The 21,676-nt window shown below is 39.8% G+C and overlaps 1 protein-coding gene across 1 annotated transcript in view; it reads left to right on the forward strand.

Moving 5' to 3' along the window:
• The window catches only part of LOC310992927 (uncharacterized protein), a gene marked incomplete at both ends in the record, with an annotated part of 43,285 nt that overhangs the window by 9,719 nt on the left and 11,890 nt on the right, over window positions 1-21,676 (forward strand). Inside the window, 2 exons of the mRNA XM_083981157.1 lie at window positions 21,229-21,337; window positions 21,450-21,584. Of these exons, the coding sequence (XP_083837283.1) occupies window positions 21,229-21,337; window positions 21,450-21,584 (244 nt within the window). The remainder of the gene's footprint in view (window positions 1-21,228; window positions 21,338-21,449; window positions 21,585-21,676) is intronic.

The following is a 21,676-nucleotide window of genomic DNA, read 5'->3' on the forward strand; positions in this document are numbered from 1 at the left end:
CAAAGTAAAAGAAGTGTCTTTCAAAATAATGCATCATTTTTATCCAGCAAAAAAGACTCTGGAAAGATTCAAAATTGATATGGATTTTCTTGGTGTTTTCTGTGGACAAGAAATCGAAACAATACAGCACCTTTTCTATAAATGCATGTACTCTAAAACATTCTGGATTGACATTCAACACTTCATAAGAAGAACAACCGGACAAGTCATCACTCTACAAGAAAAGGATATTTTTATTTTTTTGAAAATAACAAGTTGGACAAAGACACAACATTCTTTATACAACTGGTAGTACTTATGGCCAAATTTCATATCCACAAAAAAAAAATGGACAGAATCGAAACCCAGCCTGGATCATTTCACACAAGAAATTCTCCAATATGCAACTACAATAAAAGACATTAAAAATAAAAAAGCTATGAAAAAAAACTGTATTTTTGAAAGATTTAACATAGCCCTCTTTAAGAACTTTCTACTAGGTAAATGGACTCTTCCAAATCTGGCAATGTTTATTTGTATTTATTTATTTATTCAATTTTTATTTATAATGTCATTATTTGTATTGTTGTTGTCATTTTTGTTTCCTTTTACATTATCCCCCTGTCTGCTTTGTCCACCTCTATCTCTCTGTATAATAATAATAATAAGACTTTATTAAGGACACAATCAGAGGTCCATAGGGACTAAAAATACATACGTAAAAGACAGACAATAAAAACATGGCAACAGTTAATGTAAAACAAGCATCGATCACAAACATAGCCATCAATATCAACCAGATACGGTCCCAGAGGGACAGACATCAGCCCTCACATACAGACTGGAGCGCCAGTGGCTCCACAGTCTTGAGGAGAACCTTAATGAGCTCTTCTCACCATCACACAGAAACAAAATGATATCATTTCTAGAGGCTGATAGCCTGCACATAAATTTATACATAAGATTGCGTATTACAGCAGAGCAGTTTGGCACTCCAACATTAACAAACATCTCACTGGCACTGCACCACCGAGGAAGCTTTAAAAGCATCCTCATGCCATCGTTGTAGGCCACATTTAGTCTCTGCATGTTTTTTTTACTGTAAACGCTCCACAAGTGTGCAGTATACAGGGGAGTACAGTATGCTCTAAATAACGCTACCTTGACATTACTAGTACACATACTGAACTTCCGTGCAAGCATGTTGGCCTGCAAGTAAAGCCTCCGACACTGTCTGTTTATGTCTCTATCATCAGACATATCGTTTACAATATGATGACCAAGATATTTCACTTCATTACATTCTTTAAGAACAGAACCAGATAAAAAGAATTCAGGAAAAACTAATTTCCTATCACCTTTACCTCTGACAATCATAATGTTGCTCTTAGTTGCATTGTATTTGATGTCAAAGTCGAGGCCGTATTGTGAACATATTTTCAATAACTGTTGTAAGCCAGCACTATATGGGCAAAACATTACTAAATCGTCAGCATACATAAGATGATTAATTAACATAGAGCCAACCATACACCCTGTATTACATACATTCAGTTGCTGTGACAAGTCATCCATATATACATTGAAAAGGAACGGGGACAGTATCCCACCCTGTCTCACCCCATTACTAACTGGGAAAGGTTCTGACACAGAATTTCCCCATTTTATCTGAAAAGTCTGTTGAGCATACCAGTACACAAGAATTCTTAAAATCCATGTTGGGACCCCTCTAACACGCAATTTATTAAACAATTTCTCGTGATTGATGCGGTCAAAGGCCTTGGAGGCATCTATAAAACACATAAATATTGTTGAGTTCTGTCTATTATATTTGTCTAAAATTTCTTTCAAAGCAAAAATGCACATGTCAGTACCATGTTTCTGTTTAAAACCAAACTGGTTGTCACTTGTGATTATGTACTCTTCCAGCCTATTGAGGAGGATTTTCTCCACAATTTTTGATAATATGCTAGCCAATGCAATTGGTCTGTAGTTCTCCAAACTGTTTATTTTGCCTGCTTTGTTTTTAACTACAGGCACTAATAAAACAGACAGCATAGAGTCAGGCAGGATTCCATGACTGAGTAAACCTGTCAGGCAGATAGCAAGTAAAATACAGATTTTTTTGCTTGCATATTTTAGATGTTCAGCAGTTATCTTATCAGCTCCACATGATTTATTATCATCTAATCCTAAAATTGCAGAGTGTACCTCTTCTAAATTTATAGCTATGTTCACATCTGTATCAGCAGTGCCCACTTCAAATTGATTACTTACTTACAATTCAAAGTAATGTTGTCTCCACATCTGGGATATTTTGTCAGAATCACTGATCCCTTCAATGTTCGATGGTAAAGTCATTTTGCAATTATTTATACATTTGACTTCCTTCCAAAAATCATGAACACTATTGTTTTGCAACTTCTTAGCCAGTGAATCAGATCGCATAGACTTCTCATGTTTTTTAATAAATCGAAGGGCATATTTAAAATTTGCATGAGCACGTTTCTTCTCTTCAAATAAAGGCCCCTGTCTGCCTCTTCCTGAATCTACCCAAGCTTTGAATGCTTTTCTGGCTGCCCCATGAAGCTCTGCCACATAATCGTTCCAGCCTGGTTTAACATTATATACCTTAGACTGAATTTTATAAAGTGGCCTACTGGAGGTAAAAAGTGACTCCACAATAGAATCATAAAAAACACATAGATCTTCCCCGTGTTGCGGGTTATCACAATTCATATTACAACATCTTATTGCATCCTTGGGTAGCTCTATATTTCCCAGTAGATTGTCTGTCCTGATGGTATATTTATTCAGTGCTTTTTTAGTTAATTTACTCCACTCCAGTTTACCTGTAGTTGTGTTGTTTTCCACAGTAGACACCATTGGCAATTTTTCTACATTCAAGGATATAGAAAACGGTATATGATCGGCAATGGCATAATCATAGTACATTTCCATGGCTTCCAAGGAGGCATGTGCATCAGATGTACAAACACAATGGTCCAACCATGAAGTTGTATGCCATGCTTCACTGATGTAACTAAAACTGTTTTCAGGCAGAAGCACTTTGCTTGAGAGGGTTAAGCCTCCATCAGTACAGAATTGTATGAAATGTCTTGCAAACAAAGAGTTCTCATCAGAAATGTCTGCATTCATGTCTCCCAAGACACAGATGCAGCTGGAAGAATTATCTTGGATAAAAGAACTAACAAAGGCTAATCTATTGAGGAATTCCCCCTCATTTTGATAGCACTCATAAGGTGTATAGATATTCAAAATAATAAACTTTGTGTCATTGCAATTTATCTCTATTCCAATAGCCCAATCTACATCCACTCTGACTACTTTGATCATGGGATCATATTTCTTTTTCCAGAGGATAGCCACTCCCCCTGGTATCCTTCCATGATTTAATTTTAAGCTAAGGTCAGTGGTGGATACCCCAGCTCCATAGAAATCACAATGTAATGAATTTAGGCCTTCCAAGTCCTGCTCTGCTAAAAATGTCTCTTGCACACACAGTACAATGCAGTATAATGCATAATGTTAACATATGCTATGTTATGTGCTTAAATAATTATGTAATGCTTACAATAAAGCACAAAAAAAAAAAAGTACTGGACTGGACTAAAAACACAGACGCACTCTACAGGAAGGGCCAAAGCCGTCTCTATTTTAGCGAACGGGGCTCACTTTTCTTCGTCCAAAAAGACACACCAAAAAACATCCAAATACCTCCATACTGCTCGTCTGTAATGTCCCTCTTGTATTGAAGCCCCGACATGAGAAATTGTTCCCAAAAAAATTAAATAAGTCTATATTTTAAGCTTGTTTGTAGCCGAAGCTCCCAGTGTCTCAGTTTAGTGCTCTGCCTGTGTGAAAAGTGAGCTCCGTTCGCTACCGTCATATGGCAGTGCAGTGCTGCGCTGAGACCCCCTGTAAAGCCGAGAAGGCACGGATAACTCTGAAACTTCTCCCAGCCCTTAGTCCACATGAGGGTGAGTAGATAATGAGTGAAATTTTAATTTTGGGTGAACAACCCCTTACATGTCTAAAGAGGTGGGATGGGAGGTGGGGTGCAGGTTCACTGCTGAAGTTTAGGCTTTTTAACCATGAAGGTTGTGCTCACAATAAGTACAATCACAGCTCATGCCACCACGTCACACATCACATCTTTGTTCAGAGTAGGTGGGAGGGTTTAAGGTCAGTATAGTTGTGACTAGGGGTGCAACGGTACAGGTAGCCCACGGTACGATACGTACCTCGGTTTTTGGCCACGGTTCTCGGTACGGTTTCGGTATGTGTTTTGTGCAGAGAACTTTTTTTTCTCCCAAAATAAGAAAGCTCAGGGTTGATTGAGCCTGAGCTGGAAAACTCTGAGTTTTCGGTTTCAGAACAGCTGTTCAGAAATAGTTCAATCAACCCAGAGTACGTTGAGCCTGAGGGAGGCGCGTTCAAGCCATCATCAGCCTGCCAGGGAGCAGATTTGCTTCACAGCACATGTTGCCGTAGTTGCACTATGCTGGCAGCCACCACAGTCTCTCACTGGGAAAGAGATGTTAGTCTATTGTTTTTTTTTTTAAACAGCCTTTCACTACCTCTCATCCCTGTCAGTCAACTCCTCCTGCTGGACATCGTCTTTCTATCGCGCGTGGGCACGCGGACACGCGACCACACACATGCAGTGTGCATGGACAGAGTTGTGCTGGAACTCTAATCTAAATGTGCTAAATCGCGCTAATAACTAATTAATTTCCCCCGCAATCGCAGTCAGCGACCGCTCATGCTGCCGCCTGTTTGTTTTCTTTTCTTTTTTCCTCCTCTTCTTTGTGTGTGAGCTGCTGCACTTTCAGTTGCAGGGGGGGAGTCACTGGCCCTCATTTATCAAACTTGCGCAGGATCTGGTGTAGATTCTGGTGTAAATATCAGTGTATGCCAAGTGTCACGTGTGATTTACTAAAAGTGTGTACGCTGCTGATTTCGGCGTAGAACCGGCGTGGTGGTGATAAATCCGGCGGCTGAAAACGAGCGTAATTTAAATGTCACGCCCCGATATATTCCTGCTTTAGAGGCGTCGCCTGCCCCTTTTACCACATGGAGACACGGAAGACGGCCAAGAAGAGACTTTACCGACATTACCGCGTTGAACAGGGAGAGGGCAGCAACATTAAATATCTGCACATTGATAGATTGATAGATTTTGTGATTGATAAGCGTCATCCCGGTGGATGGAGGCTGCAGACGCACGTGTCACCGACCACGTCAGGAAACCCAGCGACCTCATGAAATGCTGCTGCAGTTTACTAAACACAAGTGACTGAGGAGAATCACGGCCCTAATATGCCTCATCATATAGGCATATTACTGCTGCGAACGCGACTTTATGACCATCAGCACCGCTGGCATGGTTCGGCTGATGGAGGGATGTGAAACACCGGCTCGATCTCCCGCTGACAGGTCCCGGTGACGGGGAGAAAAAAAAAAAGACTCCGCCGCGAGATCAGCTGCACTGGTAGCGGAGCACCGAGCCACCCCACCCCTTCATCTCAGTTGCTCAAAATAAAAGTCGAGTTAAATTTTCAACACGGACTTGGTTTCATCGTTTCTTTTCTCTTTTTTTTTGCTACTTTTTATCTTTTTTATCAATATAAACAACAACAACATGTGGTCCACATCGCTGCGTTATTAGACTATGGTTTAATAATCATTCTGACACAGCAGCACTCCTTCCTGCATGTTCTACGCTGGTTCCAAATGTGCGTACACCTGGTCAGAGCTGGCGTGAGATTTGTGCGTACCGTACGCTCACGCTCAGATTAATAAATGCCGATCCTTGCGGTGAATTTGGTGTACACCCATTTTTCTGGTGTACGCAAGTTTGATAAATGAGGGCCACTGTGAGTGTGTGGAGGCTCAACAGTGATTGGACATCAACTCGCGGGGGCGGGCTTTCGCCTTAAACGGCCAGGCACACACATACACGGCACAGCTGCCTGTAAAGCAGTAAGAGCTGATGAAAGCTGAATCTGAAATACCGCGGTCCAAGAGCGTATTGCACCGTGCAGGCCGTACCGAACGGTTCGGTATTTTACCGAGAACCGTTGCATCCCTAGCTGTGACTAGTAAAGATTCACAAGAAGATACGTAGATGCATTCACACAGACGGGTCCATGCCTATGTTCCCACAGCCTTATGTTCCCACAGCCCTATGTTCCCACAATTCTAAGATTTTTCTCAAAATTAGGCCCTATGTTCCCACTGGACTCTCTACCTATCTGGGCTCTATCTATTTGGCCTGTCTAGCCTCTACCGGGTCTTTTTACTAAACTTAACCAACTCTTTTATTCATTGCCTAAACACAACCAATGGTGGGACCAAAGGGCTGTGGGAACATAGGGCCTAATTTTCAGTGACAACAAAAGTTAGAAATGTGGGAACATAATGCTGTGGGAACATAGGGCTGTGGGAACATAGGAATGACCCCCACACAGACCACAGAGTTGAGAAACAGGAAAACAAAGGTTAGTTCAATGTTTCTACATTGTGTGATATATAAAAATCAGTGAATATACAGTGTAATAGCAGAGATGGACTGTATTTTTCATTATGGTTATTAGGTTTTATTCAGTGTGAGGCATGTTTATTTTATCTCACCTCATAGATTAAATGGGTTTTTTGTGTGTTTAGGTTAAGTCAAATCTTGATCTTGAATTTTCATTCTCATTTAAGACATGGATTATGGTACATGTGATTTATATGCTGGTTACAATAAGAGACAAAACGGAACATTTCTGGAAATATCTACAGATCGGAGACTGTATTACATCCAAGATTCAGTATAAAGATGGAAACCACATCATGGACTATTTCACGCTACCTGTGGAGCATCGCCGAGCCTCTATATTTTATAGAACAACAAACCAACTGCTCAGCGATGGCTGTCAGAGGCTGAAAACGATATGGGAGAGGGACCTGGGATGTCTGATGGATGAGGAGGAATGGATGAGAATCATATCTAACAATAGGAAAGACTCCACAAAGACTAAACAGAGCCGGCATAATGAACAATAACTTGTGTTGGAAATGCCAGAAAGACATAGGTACTCTGTTACATTGTATCTGGGAGTGCCCTGTCATTCAGCCTTTTTGGAAAACAGTCCTGGACAATTTGAGTGACATACCGTTATGTCCCAGGTTATGTCTATCAGGAGACAGAAGCCAAATACAAAACATATCAAGTGGAGAGTTCTCTGTAATCATGGCAGGGACTACAACGGCCGCCAGGGCAATACTTAAACTGTGGAAATCACCTAAATCCCCTGAACTAAAAGAGTGGATAAACATTATGGTTAAAACAGCTTCATATGAAGTTATGCTCGACAAGATGAATAACAGGAATAAGGTCAAGGCACCAGTCTGGGACTTGTTTTGGACTCACATCACTATGACTGATGATCCTACAGCTTGAATACCTTTTTCTGAGTGTATCCAACATGTATGTATCCACCTGTTGTATGTGTTCTCCAGCTATGTGAATGCATCAATGTGTCCCCTATACATCCTTGCATCATTTATATAATTTACATCATTTATGTGGTATTATTTTATTTTTGTTTTACTATGCCTCTGACGCCACATGTAACGTGCATAAGATGTCTGAAAATGTAAAATGTTCTACTGTCATACACCAGAGATAAAATAAATAAAAACTTGAATTACAAAAAAAAAGAGACAAAACAATTGTGAGATTTAGTTTTTGAAGTGTGATGCACGTCTTCACTTGGTGGGTCTGTCAGAATGTTTTGTACTTTCTACTTTCACTCACTTTCACTTCACAACATTTTGTCTATGTGACAATGGTTTGGTTTTCACATGGATGGGGTCTGTAAGACACCTGCTATTTCTCTGAGAGACTAATAATAGAGAATGAAAAATTTCAAGTAAAATTAGAGAAAAAAAAGTTCTGCTTGTTGATGGGAATAGAGATGCAACTTGGATCTGAACTTTGGAACTGACTTTTGTTGGACAATTCACAACTTGATATTGACATTACGTTTCCACCTTTTTCTGTGTCAAAGAAGAAGAGATGTGATTTAATTTTTTGATGTTTCATGAATTAAATGTGGTTTTCTAAGCAAATATTGTTTTTAAGGCTTCTCATTTTTCTGACTCTGTGCTGAGTCATTAGTTATCTAACAACTAGATTTATTTGCAGTGAGTGAGTTGCATCACAGTTTTGTAAAAGGAAATTATTCTCTAAACCTTAAGACTCCCTACGTTACACATTGTTTTATTGACAAAACAAAACAAAAAAATTGTATATAGTGTAGGGGAGGAAATATTCATCAATATTTAACAATATCTCCCCAATACGTGTTTTGTCTTTCCGGTGTTAAGATGAGGTTTTCAAAATAAAGTAAAGTAAATACTCGTTTAATCTGACTCCATTTAAAAATAACTTTACTCTTTAAAAGTTAAAAGTTAATCAATCATTTAAAATATAAACATTTTAAGAATCAATTCTATTGTTAAGAAATCTGGAATCAATCTTAGTTCAGTGATGGTATAGATTATTAAAACCACTCAGTGACCTTCTTAACATAGAAGAATAGCCCTGATGCCTGGGTTGAAGTATTCAGAGGTATAATAACATGATACTCAATCTTATCTGTCCAACTCAGAGGTTAAGGGTGTGAATAGCGCCCAGTGAAACTTACCATTTAACTAAGATCTTTTAGACTAACTTAGTTCAGGGATGGCAGATATAGACTTAAACTATTCAGTGACCTTCTTAACATAGAAGAACAGCCCAGACACCTAGGTTGAGATATTCAGAGGTCATAAAATATAACTCAATGGTTAAAGGACATGATACTCAATCTTTTCTATTCAACTCAGAGGTTAAGGGTATGAATGTTACCAAATGAAACTTACCATATAACTAAAGACCAAATAAATATCCAATAACAGATTCTTAATTATTTAGAACAAAGTCTCAATAAGGCAATATTAGAAATGAAGGGTTAACATTCCAGTTTATTGTGATGTACAAAATGAACAAACTATAGCAAATAGTAACAATACTTAAGAAACAGATAATGCAACACACTCAATGTGTGGGAGCTCTGGTAAGCAGATCAACTCAAAGTGAGGTTCTTGCTCTTTCCCTTAAATATCCAACCAGAACAGAAACACCTCTAATTCACATAACAATTGGGACTTTGCATGGAGATACCATTCGCATCTGGAGACCTTTGATCATCAGGGGGTCTTTTCATATGACAATGAATCACCTACACCTTTGTACTTCTCGCACTGAGACACTTGAGTGATTAGAGACAGTCATCAAATGGTGAAACTCTAACAAAGATAATTGATTAAATCACTAATAACCAAAAGGTGTAAATACACAAAGAGGTTACATCCAGGCTGAGGTAAAACTTCCATTGCTTCAGAGACAACATTTCAGGGTGGGGGTCTGACTGTCTTACAATAGAGAAAGAAAAAGACAGAGAAAGAGAGAGACCCTCTCTGCCTGTGCAAACATGAACTGTATGATAAAATAAGCTCAGTAAAAGTGAAAGTAAGAGTGATGCATTTCCCTGAAACCTTGTGACTTATAATAACCTTATTTGTTCGTCCTGAAAAAGCAGAATAGTTTAGGTTTCACTTTCTCTGATCCTCACGTGTCACATCACATCTGATTTGTTCAGAGTAGGTGGGAGGGGTTTGTTAAGGGTCAGTATATACAGAGTTGTGACTACAGTACAGATTCACAAGAAGATAGATGCATCCACACAGACCACAGAGTTGAGAAACAGCAAAACAAAGGTGAGTTAGTTCAATGTTTCTACATTGTGTGATATATAAAAATCAGTGAATATACAATTTAATAGCAGAGATGGACTGTTCAAACAAAAACAATTTTTATTTTATTTTATCTCACCTCATAGATTAAATGTTTTTTGTGTGTGTTTAGGTTAAGTCAAATCTTGATCTTGAATTTTCATTCTCATTTAAAACATGGATTATGGTACATGTGATTTTTTTAAATGCTGGTTACAATAAGAGACAAAACAAATGTGAGAATTTTCTTCTCAGAATGATTTTTACTTTCTACTTTCACTTTCTATTTTCTCTTTTTTTCTATGGTTTGGTTTTCACATGGAGGGGGTCTGTAAGACACCCCCGCTATTTCTCTGAGTCAGGCCTACTGTTCATAGAATTGCACTGGGGAAAACCTGGACTTTTGTTGGACAATTCACAACTTGATATTAACAAACTTTTTTCTGTGACAACATGGAAGAGATTGTGTGAGATGTTTTGATGTTTCGTGAATTAAATTTACAAAGCAAATATTGTTTTTAAGGCAGATCCATTTGTATTCTAATTTTTCTGACTCTGTGTTGAAGTAGGAGAGTCATTAGTTATCTAACAACTAGATTTATTCGCAGTGAGTGAGTTACATCACAGTTTTGTAAAGGGAAATTCTTTTCTAAACCTTAAGACTCCCTACTTTACACATTGTTTTATTGACAAAACAAAACAAAACTCTTTTGTATAGGGAGAAAGAGAGTTACCCTCTCTGCCTGTGCAAATATGAACTGTATAAGATAAGCTGTATCAGTAACAGTGAAAGTAAGAGTGATGCATTTCCCTGAAACCTTGTGACTTAGAAAAAGGATGAATGGGGGCAGGGCCGGTTCTTGGCATATGCCTCTCTCTCAATTCAATTCAAATTTGCTTTATTGGCATGAATGTCACAAAGAAAGACTATTTTGCCAAAGCATAAAGACTAGAGATGGGAATCGAAAATCAAAAACCTCACTCAAGTCGTGAAGACAGGACAACCTGTACAACCTGTCTCCTGTACATAGGCTACATGTCGATTCTTGTCTTCATTTCTAACCACCTCGTTCCAGGTTTTGCTCGTAGCCATGTGAAATCTGGTGCACCCTGTGTCTTTTCTCTCACGCGCTCTCTCTCTCTCTCTCTCTCTCTCTCTCGCTCGCTCACTCCGCATAAAAACAAACATTATATGAAAACAATAACTAGTGAGAAGAATACAGATGCATGAAAACCATAAAATGAAAACATTGTAAATTCCTCCTGTGAGCACAGCTGCCCCACAGCCACAGTGTTAACCTCTCCAGGCAGGTCGGTCCTGTCTACTTTTTAAATGTTAGAGCCATTAATGCAAACAAACCCACATCTCTTTCATTCCCTCTCCCAATGAGAATAGATAAGGAATCGAATTGATAAACAATATCGATAATGGAATCGGAATCGCTAAATTCTTATCAATTCCCATCCCTAATAAAAACTCAATAAACTTATACATATGCATTTCGAACCAGGTTGAAGCCAAGACCAGACCCAATATAGTCTGGGGCCGTGTAGCGGCTGTTTTGGTAAGCAACTGGAACCAGGGCGAGAGATCCAGGCCTTTCCTTAAAAGCACCAAGCTAATAAAATGCTGTGAAACTTTTTAATTTAACAAATATAATTTACAAGAGAATCCCCAAGCCATTAAGTTAACCTTTTTCTTTTATTGTATTTAATTGTATTACTAAGTTATTGTCTATTAAGTTTTATGTTGGTGAACACTTTTACTTTGATGAATTTGGTGAATTCCGGATCCGCTCTCTAGACCAGAACCAGAATCCAGACAAAGTTCAGAGTGAATGGGAACCAGGCTCTGTATGAGGAGCCTGGTGACAAGAGACTAGACTCAATCTGAGTCTTGTGTAGCTGTCTTGTGAGGGAGAGGGGAGGGGTGGGGGACTTTCCTGCAGTGGAGACACGCACCAACGGGGCTGGCCCCGTAAAATTACCCCGAAGTTCCTGCAGTGGAAACCTTTTGAGGCAAAACGCTCCCTGTTTCGGAACAATTGCTTCAAATGAACCAGGTGTGCTGCTTTGTTCCGATTCAGTAACAAAACCAATACAACTGTTGCATTCTTTTCTGGGGGCCGTTTGTGTTCACACATGGTAACGGTTCTCTTATTGGTCAGAAATTTAAAATTAATAATAAAATCCATTGAGGAGAGGTCTCAAAGAGGCTGAAAATTAAAATCTGACATGGTCCAAACCGCGGTTGAAGGCAGGTGGAAGAAGGCGGTCCTAGTCACGTGTTTTATGTGGGAACTGAAGGAAAGGTCCTGGTCAAAAATGACTCCAAGGTTCCTCACAGTTGTACTCGGGGTCAGGGTGATGCCATCTAGAGTAGCGATCTGATAAGAGAAAGTGTCCCTGAGATGTTTAGGTCCAAACACGATGACCTCAGTTTTATCTGAATTCAGTAGCAAGAAGTTAGAGGACATCCAGGATCGAATGTCTTTGAGGCAGTCTTGCAGATTGGTGAACCGGCTTCTGTCATCTGGCTCCATGGACAAGTAGAGTTGCGTGTCATCAGCATAACAATGAAAATTTAATGAGTGCTTCCGGATTATGTCACCTAATGGGAGCATGTAAAGAATGAAGAGGATTGGCCCTAAGACTGAACCCTGCGGTACACCATATGTAACTCTGCTATACTCCGAATGGTCGTTATTAACATTAACAAATTGAAACCTTTCAGATAAGTACGACTCAAACCATTTTAGGGCAGGTCCTTTAATCCCAATATCATGGTCTAGTCTCTGTAGCAGGATGCTGTGGTCGATGGTGTCAAAAAAGATCATTAGAGACTTTGACCAGTGCTATTTCAGTGCTATGGTGTTCTTTGAATCCAGATTGGAAAGCTTCAAAGAGCTCGTTACTGTGCAGATGTTCATGTAGCTGCTCCAGGACAACCTTCTCGAGGATCTTGGAGATGTACATGTAGGGGAGGTTGGATATAGGCCTATTGTTGGCTAATACATCTGGGTTGAGAGAAGATTTTTTGTTAATGCATTCATTAAAGGAGAATTTCGGTCATTTTTGACCCCTAAATCGTTTTCCTGATGGTCACCCAGTGTTGGTGGGGAGCAAAAAACGGTAATAAAATTGATGCAGGCAAACTGGAGTTACACCATGGCTACCCGGAGGGATGCATGGCTCAACAGCACTATGGTTCTTGGTCAGCCTGGCCACAGTGTTGAAAAGGAACATGGGATTGTTCTTATTCTTTTCTATTTAGGATGAACAGTATGTGCTTCTGGCATTACAAAGTTATTTTTTATATAATAAACTATCCTTCATGATTGCTCATTTTTAAATTATTTCAGCAGAACACACACACAAAGAAATGTTCACTTGCATTTTGTTCTCAAAGGAGGTTAAATCGAAAGCAACTGGACTTAGTTATTTGTCTAAGAAGACGTTTCACCTCTCATCCAAGAGGCTTCATCAGTTCATGTACGCATCTGACCAGGCTGGGACTGGTCCAACTATCTGGTGTGGAGACCCAGGTATTTAACCTCTTGTGGGGGCGTTCACAAGGCTGATGATGTCACTGGTTCCCTTTTGTGCTCCAAGTGCCAACGACAGTCGTTAAGTGACTGTTTGTGATGGAAGTTGGTTTTGACTTGGTTAGTGCGCTATTGTGTTATAACGACAGTCGTTGGAGTCACTTGCCAGTTTCTGGATTTGTGCCTGAACACCACATACTTTTACAGACAAAAACACGGCTGTGCCATGGGTTCACCAGTATCCCCTATTGTGGCAAATCTATACATGGAGGAGGTAGAGAACAAGGCTTTGAACTCCTTTGAAGGAACAACACCAAGCCACTGGTTCTCTCACTTGGATGAGGGGTGAAACGTATTCCTAGACAAATAACCAAGTCCAGTTGCTTTCGATTTAAAGCAGAACTATGCAGGATTTCGGCTGTAATTATTGTGGCTCAGAGACACTGTGATGGTAGAGTGACCTATTATGAGGTGAATGGGGTCTAGGCCAATGCGCTCACCCCCGCCACTGGCTGAAAACCGCACTTGCAAGATCAGTCCTCCGTCTCGTGTTACAAATCTTGTCAATGGATAGAACTATCGCGAGAAACTGCCTTACGGCAGTACGAGATAAGAACGCAGATGACGTCATGCATGTCACGAATCGTGATTGGTTTGAGTTCGGAAAGTCGGAGGAAACCATGGAAACATGAAATATTTGTACTGATGAAGTTCGGCTTGTGGCTAACACGGAGCTAATGCTAACACAGACACACACACCATGGGTCTTTTATAAGATAATGTTATACATCATGACACACACACACACGCCTTCACATTTTGGAACCTTTATTCATGTGTGTGTATGTCGTATTAGCGTTAGCTCCGTGTTAGCAGGGCTTAGCAAACACCGCTCTCTACCTTCAGCAGTAAACACAAGCACGTGTGTGTGGGGGGGGGGGGGGGGGGGGGGGGACGAGTTTTTTTTTTTTTTTTTTTTTTTTTTTACGACAGTGACATGTGCCTACCTGAACTGTGGGGGAGCTCCGGGGAGGGAAAAAAAAGAGAAACCAACGAAGGAGCGAGCTATTTCCTTGCATAGTTCTGCTTTAACCTCCTTTGAGATACTATGACCTGGACAAATGAGAATATGCACAGGCTTGCATTTTGTTATCAGAAAGAAAGCCTTTTCAATATTTGAAAGATTCCACCTACAGTAAATTCATCAGGATGTTCACCAAAATAACTTGGTGTTCTGGTGATCTATATATACAGTATATATATATATATATATATATATATATATATATATATATATATATATATATATATATATATATATATACACACACACACACACTAGGGCTGACCTCCAAAAGTCGACTGTTCGACGATTCGATTCGGAGGGGTCTGATTCGACTATGAACCTCGTAGTCGAATCTAACCAAGACTGTACCATTCTGACTATATGGGGGTGCCCACGGCTGCTGAGCATAAATTGTTACATAGAATGTATTTTTTTGTTATAAAAAGTCTTTTTTGATACAAAATCTGCCTACTTTCTGTTAATAAAGAGTTCAAAATGATGTGTGCGTTTAAACGGTAGTCTTAGCTTCTTACTACGTATTAATAAATCACCCACTGCAGTTGCACAATCAAATGAGCGGAGGTTTTTTTTTTTTTTTTTTCAAATGAGCGGAGGTGAGCAGTACACAACAGGACCGTCAAAGTCACGGTACTCAGAAGTCACTGCAGAACACTCAACAGAGTGGCAAAAAGACAAGAGGCAGAGCCGCCAAAGTTTAAAATCAAGGAAGTCTGACAGTCTAACTTTGTCAACATTTATCATGCATGACCTAACAGAACAGCAAAACATTGTGAGGATACATCTCACTTTGACCGAGTTACATTCAAGAACCTGCTTTCAATCACGGAAAATAAATTAACTCCAGCGGTGATTTTTTTTTTCGATGGATCAGCTGTGTTTACCGTTTCAAGTGTCAATAGTTCTGATGGTTAGACAGATGAATTAGTCTCTAACACATCCTAAAGTTTGACATGTCAGAGTTTTTCAGAAGAGGAACTTGTTTTTTTCCCGACTTCCGAGTTGTAATGAACGCACCATAAGTATCGGGAGTCACAGCTGTAATCTCGTCCCTCTGCAGCCTGTCTGTCTCTCTGCCGGTGCCGCGGTCACACTGTGTGTTACAGGATTGATTAACGTAATGTACGGATTGTCGAGTCCTTCTGACCTCAGTTTGTTTTGATACTACATGTTTTACCCGGTTTCTCTGTGTCCACGACCACCGCTATCCTTCATCACGTTGAGGGATGTTTGATTTGCCACTCACAGTCCGAGCAAAAGGAGCGTTGTCCAGGGCAATGTGACATAAACGCATACCCTGGCTCACAATGGCTACTAAAAATCATCCAAAGTGTGGGAAATAAATAAAGGTATTTGTTTTACACCTACCATATTTTTTGGGTGTTTTAGCTCTTTTGTTTGAAATGGGAAAAAGTCGCAAATTTGCTGCTATCTAAAAAAAAAAAAAAAAAAGTTCGACGACCAGCCGACTACGGCAAAATCTGACGAATCAGATTCGCCTATGAAAATCCTTAGTCGAAAACAGCCCTAACACACACACATATATATATATATATATATTCCCGGGCTATATATGTATATATGTATATATATATACATATATAGCCCGGGAATTAGAAGCACACAGGACACAATTACTGGAGTTCTTGTAGCCTCCTTATTTATTTCACATCAGTTGCAAAAAGGCTTGTCTGACCTAATTTCTAAACTCAAAGTCATTCGTTCTCATCTGAGACTTAGAGAGAACCGAAACCAAAAAAATAAAAAATAAAAATGTCATAGGAAACAAAATACGGCAGTGGGCTATGAAGGTCTGCAGAAACAACAAAATACACACATCATAAAAATCATGACACCGTCACATAACTCGAAAATATGCATTCAAAATATTACCACAATCACTTACGGGAGCTGGAGCTTCCTGAACAGGGACGTGCACATGACTATAGAGGGGCAGGGGCTCAACATTAGAAAAGGGCAGTGTACAATTTTTTCAGGCCTTAATATCAAAATAAATAAATTAAAATAAATTACAGTTACTATTTAGTCGGTAGAGAAAGCCTGCACGCCTTCAGGACTGCAGTCAACATGCTGAACCAATTTCCCAACTTCCCGAAACAGAGTCATGACTTCTGAACTGGTGGCTAAGGCTAATATGGTATTGGGTGCACATTAACATGGCTTGCAGAAAAAAAAAAAGTAGGCTAAGCCTACAGGCTACACACACAAAACCAAGAAATGACTACTGTGACTGCTACTGTGCATATTTACCAACAGCAGCAATATTTACCACAGCAAAGTCACAATTACCAGTAACTCAATATCTGGAAACAAATTCAAATAGTCAGTGAAATCAAGCTGAGTGAGTGATTCATTCCTCCTGTTGCTGTTGTTGTTCACTACATTCAGGTGATGTTAGACAGAGGACGGGGTGGGGCTTAACTCTTAACAAGCAGTCAGCTAAACAAACACAAATGGGCGCTTTTTTTAAATATGACTCTTATTAAGCTCGTTGAATAAGTGGACGGCGACTTGTCAGAACCGACAAGGAAGTTATGTTGGTGGATTTATAACTCACGAGATTCGACACAAGTCGCTCCACTGTCACGTCTCATATATGTGCGGGTTATCGATGAGGCAGCAGCTTCTCTCTCTCTCTCTCTCTCTGGACGTGCTGGACGTGCATGTGAGGGAGCGCGCACCTCAGTGAGGGACAGAGCGGAGCAGCAGCGGACAACACACAGACCAACGTACATACACAATACCGTGTGTATTACAAGGAAAAGCGTACGGTAGATAACCGTGGCATTTTTACAGCGCGGTTGTTTACATCCTCATGCACAACAGGAATGCATTTATTGAAAAAAAAAAAACATAAAAAAGGGCACTTTTTAATACGAGGCAAAAAGGGCAGGGGCTAAAGCACCCTTTGGGCCCTATGTGTGCACGTGCCTGTTCCTGAAGCTAGCTGTTAGACCCGGTCGACAGCTGGCATGCTAACCTCTGAAATAAATCACCAACATCTCTAAATGAGACTATATTGTCACATTCTGTTACGGCGTCTCTTACAGTGTGCACATATTTTACCTACCAATTTAACAGAACAACAGTCTCCTCTCTTTGGCGAGACATCTCAGGCGCTCGTGGCTCACATTCAGCAGAAAAGATGAACAATTATAGCTGCTGCGCAGCGATGGGTCGGGTCTGGGCTACTTTTGGGAAAAATTAGGCAATTCTGAGCAACAAACAGGAGAATAGGAAGACAAGACAGTTGACCTTATAATGTTCAATTTGCACCAGTTAAGGATTGAACCCACAACCTCGGGAACCAAAGCCCATTGTCTATCACACTGAGCTAATTGACAAGTGGCAGTTCAACAGTGGCTTCACAAATTGAGTAAGCCATTCACTGTCGTGTAGGCAGATTTGAAACCACTGTAAAAAGAAAAGTCAGTTTTTGAGGTAAAATAATGATATGTATTTGTTAAACATCTACTATGAGTCTAAGATGTTAGGAGCCTTCGCACATGGTCCGGTCCAAGCTATTTGGATTTTTAAATTTAGAGGCTTGCTGTGATGCCACCATTAGGACATTTGTCTGTCATCATCATCACCCTTGCTGGGCCTCGAACTCACAATCTCTGACACCAAGAACCACCTCCTAACTCACTGAGCTAATTGGCTGGTAGTGAGACCCCTGTGTAGCTTAATTTATCGACTCAGGGAGTCAATGCCCGGGCAGCTGTTGTCAAGGCAGATTTCGAAAATGGTCAAAATGTCAGAAATTCTGTTATCTAAACAAAAATCTGATAATACATGGGATCTGGCATGGGGTTGGACCTGTTTTTAATAATAAGTGTTTTGCTTCATAAGAGAAAATCTGATGTTTAAAAATGTCCCTCTTACATTCACTGCAGTTGTTCCCATGAGAGCAGAATTCAAAATGTCTAGAAAATTCAGTTTTTGAGATAAAATTCTGATATTTGCTAAACTTCATCAACCATGACTCCAGAATATTCTCAATTTTTTTCAGGAAGATTGAAAATGTATTTATCAAGAATTTGATGGTATATGTTTACAGTACTGTTTACAGTCATACATTTTCATGCACTGTAGGCTCAATTTTTGATTAATCAAAAATCCGAGAAACGAGTTTTGTGGAGGACAGTCTGAAGATGCTCTGTAGCAAGTTTGGTGTCAATTGAGCAAAAATTGTGGGAGGAGATACATTTTAAAAGTTTTACAGTTATTGAAAAAAACAGAGTGATGGACATCATAATTTGTAATGAGTTTAAGTGGACAAAAGTTTCAGCAGTATCTGGGCTACATTGTGGGGAAGTTTCAAAACTGTAGCATTTACCGTTGGTTTGGTAGGACTTTTTAAAGTTTTTAAATTTAAACGCTTATTGTGCCCCCAGGAGGGGGGGCACATGTCCTTGGAGTTGAGTGAATCTGGCATGGGGTTGGATGTTTCTGTGAAGTTTGGTGAGTTTTTTCGCCCATGGGATGTATGACTTCCTTGGAAGAAGAAAGAAGAAGAATTCCTAGGAATACAATAGGGTCCTGGCAGCTTAGCTACCTTAATAACCCACAATGCACTTGGAGGGTCAAGACAAAATGCGCCCAACTGAACCCAAAACAGCTCAATGCTGCCACCTTGTGATCACTTATTTAACTCATTTACATTTGGTTTACTTTTACATTTGAAATATGACATTTAAAAGAAAGAACAAAAGAAAACAAAAACACATTAGTACATTGGAATACATTAACCCTCAAGTGGAAAATAACACTTGTTAATTAACCACCCAGCTACATAAAAACATAATCTGGTTTTATAATGTCATTTTCCAGTCACAATTAATTTAGACATTTGTCTGAAGCTTTATCTTGTGTCTGTTCACTTGATCAGGTGATAAGATGGAGGAGGAGAAACATGATGACACAGGAGGAGGAGGAGAAGAGTCTGAAATGACACTCGTAACACCATCTGTGACAGATGACAATGGTAATATGAAAATTTGTTAATGCATTCATTGAAGGTGAATTTCTGTCATTTTTGGCCCCTAAATTGTTTTCCTGATGGTCACCCAGTGTTGGGAGGTGCAAAAAACGTGACTAAAATTGATGCAGGCAAACCATAGTTACACCATGGCTAGACGGCGCTAGCGATAGCCACAACGCTAACCTATGGGGGCTCTAAAAACACTCAAAAAACAATCAAATATCTATGGTACATGACTGGAATCCTTACAAGACACAACTGAACTCATATAGTGTACAGGGTAAACAGTCTAAACTTTGTGTTTTTGCATGTAGTCCCTCACCTCAGACAGCCGAACTCTGAAACATCCTGGAAAGACATTACTATCCGATCACAGAGCGCCTGCTCTCCCCGCCACAGAAACTAACACTTTTTCCTTGTGATGATTTCTTTACTAAAATAAACGATGTAGCAGTGCAGTGGTAATGTCCAACATATCTCTGACCGTTTATTTTTGTAAAGAAATCATCACAACAAGGAAAAAGTGTTTCTTTCTGTGGTGGGGAGAGCAGGCGCTCTGTGATGGGATAGTAATGTCTTTCCAGGATGTTTCAGAGTTCGGCTATCTGAGGTGAGTGACTACATGCAAAATCACAAAGTTTATACTGTTTATACTGTACACTACAGCCTATGAGTTCAGTGGTTTGTTGTAAGGATTACAGTTATGTACCATAGATATTTGATTGTTTTTGAGTGTTTGTTGTGGTTGAAAGAATTGCCCCCATAGGTTAGCGTTGTGGCTATTGCTAGCACCGTCTAGCCACGGTGTAACTCTGGTTTGCCTGCATCAATTTTAGTCGCGTTTTTTGCTCCCCCCAACACTGGGTGACCATCAGGACAACTATTTAGGGGTCAAACATGACCGGAATTCTCCTATAACCATTACCATTCTTGGATTTTTAAGGTGACCCTTTTCAATCTTTTTTTCTTTCATGACCTGACAGAAGAACAGCTGGAGGAAAGTGCAGCTAAAACCATGGTAAAAAAAAAAAAAAATACAAAAAAAAATACAAAAAAAAAAAAAAATATATATATATATACTGTATATATATATATATATATATATATATACTGTATATATATATATGCATACACCAGAGCCAGTTAACATGACAGAACTTCAATTTTATGTTGCTCTCCCAGCTACAGACATGCACACTTTCATGTTAATGGTAATTTAAAGCAGAAGTAAGCGATCCGGTCATTTTGGCTAACTTCTTGTTAGCCGATGGCAGTCCCAGCCCTTGTCATGGATCTATTGGTCCTCGTCCCTACATCACCACATTCACGCGCATCCCTTGGCTGCACACACAGAGAGGTGGTCCTGCCCCTTTATGCCGTTCTCTCTCCTCATTGGATAAAGGTTGTAGGATACAAGGAAAGTTTTCTCCTTGGCTTACAGCAGAGCAGAGTGACTGACAGACCCGTGTTTCAGACCAAACACTCTATATAAGTGATTGCTGTCGGAAGATAGAACTATTTAAGACTTATATTAACACAAACATTCCGCTTACTTCTGCTTTAACATACAGGTCTCTTGTCTGAATGAGCACCTGGTTCAGTCACAATGACAGTGTCACTGGGTCAGTACTAGTAACATTTTAGTGATTGCAACAACAGTGTATGTTGTTACTCTTCATCACTGACCTTGTTTCCCATTGAAAACACATTAATCCCAGCTCCAACCCAGTGAACTAATTATTACATGAAATCAATTATTTCCTTAGTCTAAATCAGTGACTGGACCTGGTGAAACTGAGGATCCAGAGCAGAACAATACAATCACAGGAGGGGAGTCTGAAATCAAGTCTGGACCACCTGCAACAAACGAGAAAGGTAAGATTTTCATGAAAACATCATCTACAGAAATCCCATTTTTTACTACGAAATTATATTTTAGTTTTACTTCATCAAAATGTTTTAAACTAATCTCTCTGTGACCCTACAGCCGGAGAGGCTGGTGCAGTCGGAGAGGTTAAAACTGAAAACAGCATCAACGTTAGTGAGCGGTCTGCAGAGGAGAGAGAGACACTGAAGGACACAAGTCCAACATCTCAGACTGTTTCTACCAACATCAAAGAAGGTGAGAATCACTCCATTTCCTTATTCTTCCATTTCAATCAACAATCATAAAACTAAGAGAATATTGTTTCCTTGATTTACGTGGTCTAATGT

The sequence above is a fragment of the Trachurus trachurus genome (assembly GCF_905171665.1).
Source record: "Trachurus trachurus genome assembly, chromosome: 10".
Taxonomy (NCBI): domain Eukaryota; kingdom Metazoa; phylum Chordata; class Actinopteri; order Carangiformes; family Carangidae; genus Trachurus; species Trachurus trachurus.